This window comes from Pempheris klunzingeri, chromosome 19, assembly GCF_042242105.1.
Source record: "Pempheris klunzingeri isolate RE-2024b chromosome 19, fPemKlu1.hap1, whole genome shotgun sequence".
Lineage (NCBI taxonomy): Eukaryota > Metazoa > Chordata > Actinopteri > Acropomatiformes > Pempheridae > Pempheris > Pempheris klunzingeri.
This window is the reverse complement of record NC_092030.1, coordinates 182656-194968: the sequence shown is the minus strand read 5'-3', so window position 1 is coordinate 194968 and position 12313 is coordinate 182656. Positions and strand designations below refer to the sequence as shown.

The window sequence follows — 12313 nt, the reverse complement described above, 5'->3', positions numbered from 1 at the left end:
TCAATGAGGAAATGAGGAGACTTCTCTCCTGATTTATCAGCTCAGTGAACAGTTTCTGCTCTCAGTCTCTAGTTTACAGTCTTCTTCAGCACAGCAGGATGTTCATGTAGTCAGTGATGGTCCATTTAGAGGAAGATACACCAGGAAGGGGGGGGGGGGCTTTAGGGCGGGGCTACCTGCTCACTGACCAATCAGAAGGCACCTTCGTGGAACGTCACTGCTGGCTCCAAAAAACACTCAGCCAAAGCCAAACTCACGGCTTAAAACTGACGTCCGCAAACCAACGGGTGACGTCATTTGGAAAGTCTTGAAGAGCCACATTCAAGTACAAGGCTGACAGGAAGTTAGCAGGAGACTAACAAGAAGTTAGTACAAGGCTGACAGGAAGTTAGCAGGAGACTAACAAGAAGTTAGTACAAGGCTGACAGGAAGTTAACAGGAGACTAACAAGAAGTTAGCAGGAGACTAACAGGAAGTTAGCAGGAGACTAACAGGAAGTTAGTACAAGGCTGACAGGAAGTTAGCAGGAGACTAACAGGAAGTTAGTACAGGGCTGACAGGAAGTTAGCAGGAGACTAACAGGAAGTTAGTACAGGGCTGACAGGAAGTTAGTACAAGGCTAACAGGAAGTTAGCAGGAGACTAACAGGAAGTTAGTACAGGGCTGACAGGAAGTTAGCAGGAGACTAACAAGAAGTTAGTACAAGGCTGACAGGAAGTTAGCAGGAGACTAACAAGAAGTTAGTACAAGGCTGACAGGAAGTTAGCAGGAGACTAACAAGAAGTTAGTACAAGGCTGACAGGAAGTTAGCAGGAGACTAACAAGAAGTTAGTACAAGGCTGACAGGAAGTTAGCAGGAGACTAACAAGAAGTTAGTACAGGGCTGACAGGAAGTTAGCAGGAGACTAACAAGAAGTTAGTACAGGGCTGACAGGAAGTTAGCAGGAGACTAACAAGAAGTTAGTACAAGGCTGACAGGAAGTTAGCAGGAGACTAACAAGAAGTTAGTACAAGGCTGACAGGAAGTTAGCAGGAGACTAACAGGAAGTTAGTACAGGGCTGACAGGAAGTTAGTACAAGGCTAACAGGAAGTTAGCAGGAGACTAACAGGAAGTTAGTACAGGGCTGACAGGAAGTTAGTACAAGGCTAACAGGAAGTTAGCAGGAGACTAACAGGAAGTTAGTACAGGGCTGACAGGAAGTTAGTACAAGGCTGACAAGAAGTTAGCAGGAGACTAACAGGAAGTTAGTAGAAGGCTGACAGGAAGTTAGCTGGCTCGGCAGGCCTGAGACACTAGCCCTCCATGCTCTGCGGGACCATGATGGGGGAGATTTGGGTACTTTTATACTCAGAAATTGAACTTTTTTATCTTCATGCTCCTCGTAATTACCTCTCTGAGACTGCAGGAAGTAGACGGCCCCTGACCTCTCTGAGACTGCAGGAAGTAGACGGCCCCTGACCTCTCTGAGACCGCAGGAAGTAGACGGCCCCTGACCTCTCTGAGACTGCAGGAAGTAGATGGCAACTGACCTCTGAGACTGCAGGAAGTAGATGGCCCCTGACCTCTCTGAGACTGCAGGAAGTAGACGGCCCCTGACCTCTCTGAGACTGCAGGAAGTAGATGGCAACTGACCTCTGAGACTGCAGGAAGTAGATGGCCCCTGACCTCTCTGAGACTGCAGGAAGTAGACGGCCCCTGACCTCGCAGAGAGTGCAAGAAGTAAACCGCCCCCGACCTCTCTGAGACTGCAGGAAGTAGACGGCCCCTGACCTCTCTGAGACCGCAGGAAGTAGACGCCCCCCGACCTCTCTGAGACTGCAGGAAGTAGACGCCCCCCGACCTCTCTGAGACCGCAGGAAGTAGACGGCCCCTGACCTCTCTGAGACTGCAGGAAGTAGACGCCCCCCCGACCTCTCTGAGACTGCAGGAAGTAGACACCCCCCGACCTCTCTGAGACTGCAGGAAGTAGACGCCCCCCGACCTCTCTGAGACTGCAGGAAGTAGACAGCCCCCTGACTTCACTGAGACATTTAATCTGGACCTTTAATCTGAGCTAACTGCGGCCCTGTGACGGTGGAGGCTCTGACTAAACGTTGCTGTTGGAGCAGTTGTGTTGTTTAGATAACGGAGGGTTAGTCTTCATCACTCTTCCTCCCTCAGCTGAATCTCAGCCTGCTGGCTTAGATGAGCTCCAGAAACGTGTCGTCCCTGCAGACGTCATCGAGTTGCTCAACTGATCAGAAACAGGCCACAGATCCAGATGATCTAGATCAGGTCTTATGGGTGGATTAGAGGTTCCAGGCCCATCAGACGTCCCTCCACACTGACTATTTCCTAAAGTTTCCTGTTTAGTCTCCAGAGGGGCCTTTAACACTTTTTTTCCCTCTGCTGTGTGTGTTTGTTCCCAGCGGCTCACAGCCGTGGACGCTGTTTTCCTGGTTGTGTTTCTCTGACTGACATCCAGCCGGACGCTCTGCATCCCAGCAGCTCCTCCTCAGACAGCAGCTGGACTTCAGGCAGAACCGCCCACTGTTTCAGCTATAATTCATGGAGTCCTGCTCCTCACACAGCTCATACACACACATCTGCAACCAATCAGCCAACTGCTTTTGTCCACGTCGCTGGAATCCAACCCCATTCCTGATTTTCTGGGCACTCGATGGAGCTGCAGGAATTTGAATAAATCCACGTCGGAGCTGCAGAGTGAGGAGGGAAAGTGGTGCAGAGAGTTGTCACCGAGGAAGAAAACACATCTCTAAATTTACCAGAAAACCAACACCAATTATCCACTGAGTCAACGCCTGCCCCCCCCTGGGTGTGCCGGCTGAAACTCTATGTCTAAACACTCACAGAGCGTAGATTTAGGGCACATAGACACGTCCGTGAAATGTGTTTTCACAAAACAGGAGTTAAACAGGATCACAGTGAACGTGCACCACACACACACACACACACACACATTTGACGACATCCAAGGAAAGGCCTCCTCCATCACGCCACTGTGTGTGTGTGTGTGTTCCAGAGCATCTCTGCTCCTGTTAATCAGCTCCTCACACTGACTCATCTTCGTCTCTCCTTCATCTTCCTCAGCTCATCAACAGACAATTCAAACATTTTCTCCTCTCATAAAGACTTTCCATTACTGCTGAAGCACACACACACACACACACACACACACACACACACACACACACACACACACACACACACACACACACACACACACTCTGGTGGACTACGTGGCACTCTGCACATGCACCATGCAGCCCAGAAGAAGAGGAGGAGGAGGAGCCCTTCAGCGGGACTCGGCCCAGCATTGTTGACGGTGCAGACGTTCTTCTTCTGTCCCACAGACAGGCGCAGGAGATGCTCCGCCTAAACCAGAGAAGAAGAGATGTATCTGCTGTCTGAACGTTGGTGATCAGCTCCAGCAGAGATTCATGAGAGACGTCGACACGGTGAGCCGAACACCTCAGTCCCCTAAAACACCTTAAAATGAGAACACGTGAAGTTAAAGGAAGTTTTCAGTCACGTTTAAACCTGCCGGAACTTTTTTCTCAGAAGACCAAACAAACTCATCTCCCTTTAAAGGAACAGTTCAGACCTTTGGGGGAATGAGCTCAGTGGTGGAGAATCAATCCGATGAGAAATCTGATACTCACACATGCCAGCAGCCCGTTAGCTTAGCTTAGCTTAGCTTAGCATAAATACTGGAGGCAGAGGGGAACAGCTAGCCTGATTCTGTCAGGAGGTGTAAAGCTTTGTAACCGGCCAACCAACAGTCCATGAACACATCCTTCACAGACTCGTCTCCATTTAACTCATCGCCTCCGAGTCCTGAACCCTCCCGACTTCCGCAGGTAAACGTGTCAGAGTGTCATGGAGGGAGCTCGGTGCCTCTAACAGGGTCACAAACAAACACAGGAAACATGTCTAAGTTTGCTGAAAAAAGTTTGAACAGAAAGATGGCGGCTGCCTCAGTCACACAGATGGAAACTTTAAAGGTCCCATATTATACAAAACTTTTCAGCATAAATGTGTCTCCAGTGTGCCTACAGGCGGCCGGTCGATGAGAAAAGACCGTCCTCTCTCTGTTTCTGCTCCATTTTTCAGTAAATGTGTATAAAAACACATCGTTTAGATTTGACTCCCTCTATGATGTCATAACGGGATCTGCTGATCACGTGACCTCCTCCGGCTCCTCAGCAGACTGACGGTTTGTCCTCACTAACTCCAGCTCCTGTAACACGAAGATGGCGAGAAGGCAAGAGCGAAGCAACAGACTGTTTCTGTTGTTCAGACAGTCCTGGATGTAAAGCAGAACATGGGACCTTTAAGGCCTCGCTATCAGAGCTGTGATGATGATGTTCAAAAAGAGCGACGGCTCCACCTGCAGGAGTCTGACACCACCGACTGACATAAAAACACTGATGTGAAGCTTCACTGCTCACACAACTGAGAAAACATCAGCAGGTAAAAACACAGAGGAGGAGGAGGAGTGATGAAGAGGAGACATGAACATAAGCGTTATGTTTAAATACGCTCTGACCTGCACACAGGAATGGGAACGAAGGTTTGTACAGAAGAAAGTCTGTAATTAATCAGAAATCCTTTCAGCAGCCCTAAAAAACAACCTTCTCCATGTTTTTAGGAGTAAAATGTTTTATAAATGAGGCTGAATGATGTGTGCCCCCCCCCCCAGAAAAGGCCCTTCAGATCATACAGAGGAATAAAACAGAGAATAAAAACAGAGTGCTCATTCTCAGTCATGTTCCTATTACCATCAGTATGATTACTGTCTTTGATATGGTTGTTTGCTGCCCCCCCCCTTAAAGTCTGGTCTGAGCTGAGATGACGTTTGCTGTGAATTGGTGCTGTGTGAATGAAGATTGATTGACAAACTCTCTGCTGCTCTTTTCTTTAGTTTATTCAGAGAATATAAAACAGACGTTACAGTGACAGTGAAATGAGTCTCACAGACAGAAGTGCAGCGTTTACAGACGTTCTTCATCAGTGCAGACAGTATTCATAGTAACACCAGGAAATTCCACCTTAAAACGGGCTGGCGGTGGCGCCGTCAGTCTGGTCTGACAGCCGTGAAGAAGACACAGAGAATCAATAACAGGTTTCTAAGTACATGTGACCTGATCAGTGGGGGCTGAGCAGAGGAAACAGGTCCTGGAGCAGACAGACCCGGGTGGTGGCGGCGGCAGCAGCGGTTCAGTGTCACACAGCAAAGAGCAGGTGTCCCATGAAGAAGCTGGAGGTGCTGAGGCCGGAGGTCCCGTCGCTGGACTCCAGCCACACTCGGTCCCCCCTGTCCAGCCGGAGCACCGCGTCCCCTGACGACAGGTTGCGCCCTCCCTGGTACACCACAAACCCACGCTGCACGCGCTCGTTGTTGTGCCACAGGTCCACGGTCCTGGCGGCGGTGAAGGCGGTGCAGAGGAAGCTGAAGCGATAGACCCCGGGGACGGCGCAGGTGAAGACGCCTGTCTGCGTGCTGTAGTGGTTCTGCTGGTTGGAGATGACCTGACGGAAGCGGAGGACTCGCTCGGAGGAGGGGTTGTAGTTGCCCAGGCGGACGGAGAAGGCGGACTGTGGCTGTGAGACGTTGGTCCAGGCTGCTGCTGGTCCTGGGTGGCCTCTAGGACCTGGGGGACCTGGGGGGCCTAGTGGACCTGCGGAGACACGACGGGACATGTCACACTGGGTGTCTGAGCGTCTCTGCTGAGGTCAGTGGGTTCCTTCTGATTGAATGCTCCACGACTCATTTCTGACGTTTCCTTCTCACAGACGGCGTCAGAATAAAGAAAAACTGTGGAGTCAGAACGTGTTATTTACACCTCCAGCGCTAACTACCTCGTTGTCCTGGAGGCCCTGGGGGTCCTGCAGGTCCTGGAGGTCCATCTGGTCCACATTCTGTGTATGAAGAAGACACAGAAGTTAGAGTTTTAAGTGAAGGAGTTTTAAGTAAAGGACTTTTAAAAAGTGCCTGTGTTAGTGAAGCATGAGTGCTTGTTTAGGAGTGAGGACCACCACCACCAGCATGTATGATCTGAATGTGCACGTTTTAGATCGGGTGGTGTTTTTAACATGTGACTACCACGTGTTAGTAATCAAAACCGACCTCTGCTCCACTGACTTCATTACAGCTATCACCCGGGCCTGCAACATCAAACACCACATAAGGAAAGGGATTTTCAGGTGAGCAGGGGGAAATAAACACACCAGGTTAAACTCAGAATGAGAAATAGGGTGGGTGCCCCCCACAGGTCAAAAAAACCCTGCAGTGCTGTTTCACCTGAGTTTTCAGAGCAGGGCTTCTCCCTCCAGGCCGACAGGTTCAGGCGCGGGATGCTGGAGCACCTGACCAGTCGGTTCCTGGAGGACAGGATGTCGAAGGCCTTCTGGGGGACCGACGTGATGCCCGTGTTGTCGCAGATGATGGTGGATATGGTGACGGCGGACAGGGCGGTCCTCTGGCGTGAAGTGAACACGCCCGGTTTCTCGTTCCACAGCCTGGTGGTTTTAAACCGGAGGAGCAGAGACAGAGACGAGCTGCGTTAGTGAGCAAACACAGCCCCCCCCACAGGTCTAAATCTGGAGTTAAAGGGTGAAATGACCTGAGATGACTTCATCTCTAAAATGTAGACTTTGACCCCTCCAGGGGTGAGTCCCACACCCCCAGTGGAATCACACATTACTGCACACTGACCTGTCCCCCTGGCGGATCTTCTTGAACTGCATTGCGATGAGGCAGGCCAGCAGAGGCCCCACCCGGCCTCCCCTTACGAACGGCTCTGCCACCCCCCCAAGCCACACATCGATGTTGTCCGGCGTGCCGTAGAGCTGCAGCAGCCTGCTGGCCAGGTCGCTGTTGTTGAGCACACGAGCGAGCTCCTCCTGGTTCTTGGGCTGAGACAGCTTGCAGAACTTGCGCCAGGCGTTGTAGCCTGAAACAAAGAGCCGAACAGAGACGATTAGAAGATAAAAAGACGGTGAGAAAAGACACCAGATGTCAGCAGGCGGAAGGACGGAGCCAGGCCTTACCGGGCAGGCCGTGGTCTCGGGCCCTCTCCATGTTGAGCGAGCCCAGGTCCAGCGCCATGTGCTGCACAAACTGGAAGAGGCGCTCCCTCAGAGCGTTCACCATCATGTGGTCCTGAGTGTTCAGCTTGGCGGGCCGGCCAATCAGACCGCGGATCACAGGGTCGATGCCGCCTGGACAGAGAAAACACACGTCAGGCCGACAGCCGGGGACACACTGACTGAGGGGGGGTCTCAGTGCACAACTCACCCTCATAGACAATCCTCCAGGGGGTGAAGAAGGCCTTGAACAGGGGGACGCTGGGGAACTGAGAGCTCTCCCGGTAGTTTGCGTCCAGGCGGCCCAAGAACGGCTGGATGGCGAGGTGGGCAAAGCGGTAGGCTGCTGTCGCAAAGCAGTTGGAGATGCTGGGGTCGACGTTGGGGTCGTAGCCGGGGTAACGGCCAAGATTTCTCATAATGTCTGGACCCAGAATGTGAGGCAGGTAGTCCCTGAAGACAAACAGCTGAGACACACGGGGGGGGGGGGGGTGACTCTCAGGTGTGACTCTCAGGTTCACCTTCTTCTGTGGGTTTAATGTGTGTGTGTCTCCACTGTGGGGCGCTCTGCACCCCTGTGGGTTTTACTGTTGTTACCTGTGTGTAGGCGCCGGCGATCTTGCGGGCCTCCTGGTAGAGCGTCTCGCTGTCCCAGTGGGGGTTCAGTCTCTTCAGCTCACGAGCCAGCCGGTTGTGTTCACGCATGAAGAGCGTGTGGATGGACGTCAGAGCGATGTTCTCATTTGTACGGACGTCACCTGACAGACGGACATGCACACATCACACATCCGGTAACTCGAACTACCGGTCGCTGGTTTCTGGTGCCCGACAGACTCACCTGCGAGGAAGCAGGGCACCTCCCTGGCGTTGGTGTCGTTGGTGATTTTCCGGCGAGTGGCACACATGTTGGTGGGCATGGGATCGGGGGGCAGCAGCTCGCGGCCGTTGTCTCTGAAGTTGGTGTTGACGCGCAGCAGGCCGCCGTCGTTCTCCAGGTCACGAAGACGCAGCGCCAGACTGTCGTCGGAGCCGTACACCTGGCCGAGGTCCAGGAATGCCGTCAGGGCGTTGATCTGCTCTCTCTTGTTAGGCTCGCCGCCAAAGTTGTAGGCCGAGTACCCTGTCCCGCAGGTGGGGGCGGACCTGAAGGAGGGAATGCAGCTGTCGGGGCCGGTGGGCAGGCGGGGGTCGTTGGGAGGAATCTGTTTTAGTGGGAGACAGAGGTTGAAGGTCATGGAGAGAATCTGGGGGGGGGGGGGGGGAAACAACGCGTCAGCGTCGTGACACCCACCTCGATGGGGATGCAGGGCTCGACCCTCTCACAGCTCTCCTCACAGTCGACCCCGTTGCTGAAGGAGACGATGCTGGGGGAGAACGGCGTGAAGGTGAGGTCGTGGTCGTTCCACTGCCCAAACAAGGTCACCATGTGGGTGAACTGTGTGTCGTTGACCACGCCCGCGTCCGTCGTGCTCAGGATGTTGTTGGACACCTGTCGCACCTGAGAGCGGAGGAGATGTGCTCAGTTTTAGCTCAAACTACCTTTTACCTCTGCTGGCCAGCGTGAGTGTTGGGTTAGGGTCGCAGTCATACCAGCGGGAGCAGGAAGTTGTTGAACGTGCGGTTCCTGTCCCAGCCTTTGGGCTGGGCGATCCCGTCGTCATATTCGGCAGGTAACCAGCGGATAAAAGCCGTGTTAGAGGCTCCGCGGCGAGGATGTTTCCTAACAGCAAACAAGAGACACACGTTTGGGAAGTGAACACAACCTCTGCTGTGTTTGGCCTCTGATGTTTAGGTGGATTTCACAAGTGTTTCCTGTGAAAGTGTGACCGCTCCGTCTCACAGAGACACTGACTGGAGGAAGGAAAGACCAGGTTTTTCTGACATACATGTGGGAAACAGACAGCAGGGAGGCTGCTTTAGTTCTCTAGACGTTAGAGACATATTAAACATAGAAACGTATATCTGTGTTCTTCTGTCCATGTCCAAGATGCTGTGACACAGTCAACATACATCACATACAGCATCGTGCCACCAGGACTCTTACATGTTGTTGCAGACGCTGGAGGCTGTGCGGTACTTGTTCAGGTTCTGTATAGTGCGGCACTGCGGAGGTCTGACCTGACCAACACACCCAGTTATCTCTGCAAGCCTCCTCAGGTCCTCTGCACTGAGCAAATCTGAAAAACACCAAAGACACGTCTGATGGGTGTTTATGTCTGATTAACCCCCCAGTGACATTACAGAACAATACACCTCAGGCTGTCTGTGTGTGTCTCTGTGTGTGTGTGTGTGTCTGTGTGTCTCTCTGTGTGTGTCTCTGTGTGTGAGTGTGTGTGTGTGTGTGTGTCTGTGTGTGTGTGTGTCTCTGTGTGTGAGTGTGTGTGTGTGTCTCTGTGTGTGTGTGTGTGTGTGTGTGTGTGTGTGTGTGTGTGTCTGTGTGTCTGTGTGTCTCTCTGTGTGTGAGTGTGTGAGTGTGTGTGTGTGTGTGTCTCTCTGTGTGTGTGAGTGTGTGTGTGTGTGTGAGTGTGTGTGTGTGTGTGTGTGTCTCTGTGTGTGAGTGTGTGTGTGTGTGTCTCTCTCTGTGTGTGAGTGTGTGTCTCTGTGTGTGTGTGTGTGTGTGTGTGTCTGTCTGTGTGTGTGTGTGTGTGTGTGTGTGTGTGTGTGTCTGTCTGTGTGTGTGTGTGTGTGTGTCTGTCTGTGTGTCTCTCTGTGTGTGTGTGTGTGTGTGTGTCTGTCTGTGTGTGTGTGTGTGTGTCTGTCTGTGTGTCTCTCTGTGTGTGTGTGTGTGTGTGTGTGTGTCTGTCTGTGTGTGTGTGTGTGTGTCTGTCTGTGTGTCTCTCTGTGTGTGTGTGTGTCTGTCTGTGTGTGTGTGTGTGTGTGTCTGTCTGTGTGTCTCTCTGTGTGTGTGTGTGTCTGTCTGTGTGTGTGTGTGTGTGTGTCTGTCTGTGTGTCTCTGTGTGTGTGTGTGTGTGTGTGTGTCTGTCTGTCTGTGTGTCTCTGTGTGTGTGTGTGTGAGTGTGTGTGTGTGTGTGTCTGTCTGTGTGTCTCTGTGTGTGTGTGTGTGTGTGTCTCTGTGTGTGTGTGTGTGTGTGTGTGTGTGTGTCTGTCTGTCTGTGTGTCTCTGTGTGTGTGTGTGTGAGTGTGTGTGTGTGTGTGTCTGTCTGTGTGTCTCTGTGTGTGTGTGTGTGTGTGTGTGTGTGTGTCTGTCTGTGTGTCTCTGTGTGTGTGTGTGTGAGTGTGTGTGTGTGTCTAACCTGTTGCATTCAGAGAGCGTTTGTGGACATGATGCACCCTTTCATGCAGCAGACGGAGGGTTTGTGCCATGTAGTCTGCAGACCTCACGGCCGAGCGCGTCAGACCACGGGGCTGCTTCATGAGACGGAGAGCGTCGTGAGGACGCACCTCCTCCCTGCGGACTCGTCTCACACTCCTGGAGGAGAAAATGGCACACAGTGAAGTCCGGCTGTGGAAGGTTTGACTTTACTGAGCTGTGGCAGTGAGCTGTGGCAGTGAGCTGCTGTGTTGTGCTGCGTTCATGAAGCAGGGAACACAGAAGCTGCGCTGATGTGGAAGATCATCTACTGTTTCATTAAGTAACCCAGAGGACGGACTCACTCTTCTCTGGAGTATCTGTACGCATCATCCACAATCTTCTTGGCCTCCTCAAAACACTGCTGGAGGAGAGGACTGCCCAGATATTCTCCTGCAAACAAACAACACTCTCATCATTTAAACCTGAGCACTGATGTAACACACACACACACTCAGGCTGCGCCCTCGGCCCTTCACACCTACCTGCTGGTTTGGATTGAGCGGGCAGCAGGCCGACGCCCAGCACGAGGACGACGGACAGAAGCATCTCTGCAACAGACGGACCAGAGTCAGCAGAATAACTACAGTCAGTCAGAGCGAGACCGACAGAAACAGGGAGACACCAGAGCTCCAACCTGAAGATACCCGTCAGCTTCCTCCACACAGAGCGCTCACCTGTGCAGCACGTCAGCAGCACAAAGTACAATCACCTCACACATTAAACCCTCCACAGCAAAGGTGCAGTTCTGGCTAAAAGCTGCTTTTATCTAAATGAGCTCTACATTACCGCAGGTGTACTGTTGGTACGTTATTCTAATTCCACATCTCTCAGTTCAGACGACGCAGACTTCTGCATACTTTAACTGCACTTTGCATGTAAAAGTCCAACTGGGGACCAGAGCTGAGAATGAGCATGAGCTTTAAACTCAAATAAAAAACAAGAGTCAGAGGTGTTCACACCAAACCTGATAACCTAAATTAAATCTCTGAATCAGTGAACATGATAGAAACATGCTGAGCATCCAGACGGACGGTGTCAGTGCTGTTACCTGTCTCTGTGAGGCGTTCGGATGCTCGTGGACAGGAGGAGTTTGCGGTGCTGTGTGTGACTGCAGCACCTCCTTATATTCAGACGGGGGCCTTGAGGCCTCGCCCTCCCTGGGTTGCTCAGGTGAAGCTCCTGTCAGTCACTTCCTCCTTCCTTGTTGCTGCGCTGACTGAAACACTTCATTCTTATCAGCTATTGACGGACTGATGTTCTCACTCAGAGCCCAGCGGTCAGAAACATCACACGCTGCTGGTCTTTCCTGGCTTACCTTAGTTAGTTAGTTTGAACGTAATTGATTTTCTGATGCTGCACACACACACACACACACACACACACACACACACACACACACACACACACACACACACACACACACACACACACACACACACACACACACACACACACACACACACACACACACACACACACACACACAGACAGACTTGAGAAAGTCTTTGAAAAAGGGGAAGAAATTCACACTTCCTCCTAATGAAGGAAAAAGCGTTGATGCATCTTCAGCCTGTGATTAAACCAGAAGCCATTTATCACACATTTAGGATCAGAGGTCAGACCAGGGACATATTAACTGAGGGTGTCAGCTCAGGTAAATAAGTGACTGTATAACGTGGAAAAGGAAAGACAGATGTACGGTTGGACGTGGGTTTGCCGGAGTGTGTATGTGTGTGTTTGGCTGGGGAGCCCGTGGACGTACAAAGGCTTTTTCACTGATAACACAACAAGGAACAGACGAGTGAAGAAAGTCCGTCAGCCTGAACGACAGCAAATGACTGTTAAAGATCCTAAAAATCCTTCAGAACTATCAGAGCTGCAGCCATCAGTCAATTCATCATCAGTTCCA

General features: G+C 51.8%; 1 protein-coding gene across 1 annotated transcript; it reads right to left on the bottom strand.

Moving 5' to 3' along the window:
* Positions 1 to 5542: 5542 nt before the first annotated feature.
* Positions 5543 to 11484, bottom strand: mpx (myeloid-specific peroxidase). The gene is made up of 16 exons (XM_070850468.1): positions 11453 to 11484; positions 10887 to 10952; positions 10707 to 10794; positions 10346 to 10521; positions 9136 to 9268; positions 8682 to 8811; positions 8383 to 8589; positions 7930 to 8293; positions 7689 to 7849; positions 7303 to 7558; positions 7056 to 7226; positions 6721 to 6958; positions 6307 to 6524; positions 6133 to 6170; positions 5865 to 5924; positions 5543 to 5683 (listed from the first exon to the last, which is right to left on the bottom strand). Exons 2-16 carry the CDS (start codon positions 10948 to 10950, stop codon positions 5675 to 5677), a joined length of 2313 nt encoding a protein of 770 aa, XP_070706569.1. The 5' UTR covers positions 10951 to 10952; positions 11453 to 11484; the 3' UTR covers positions 5543 to 5674.
* Between the last annotated feature and the right edge of the window lie 829 nt (positions 11485 to 12313).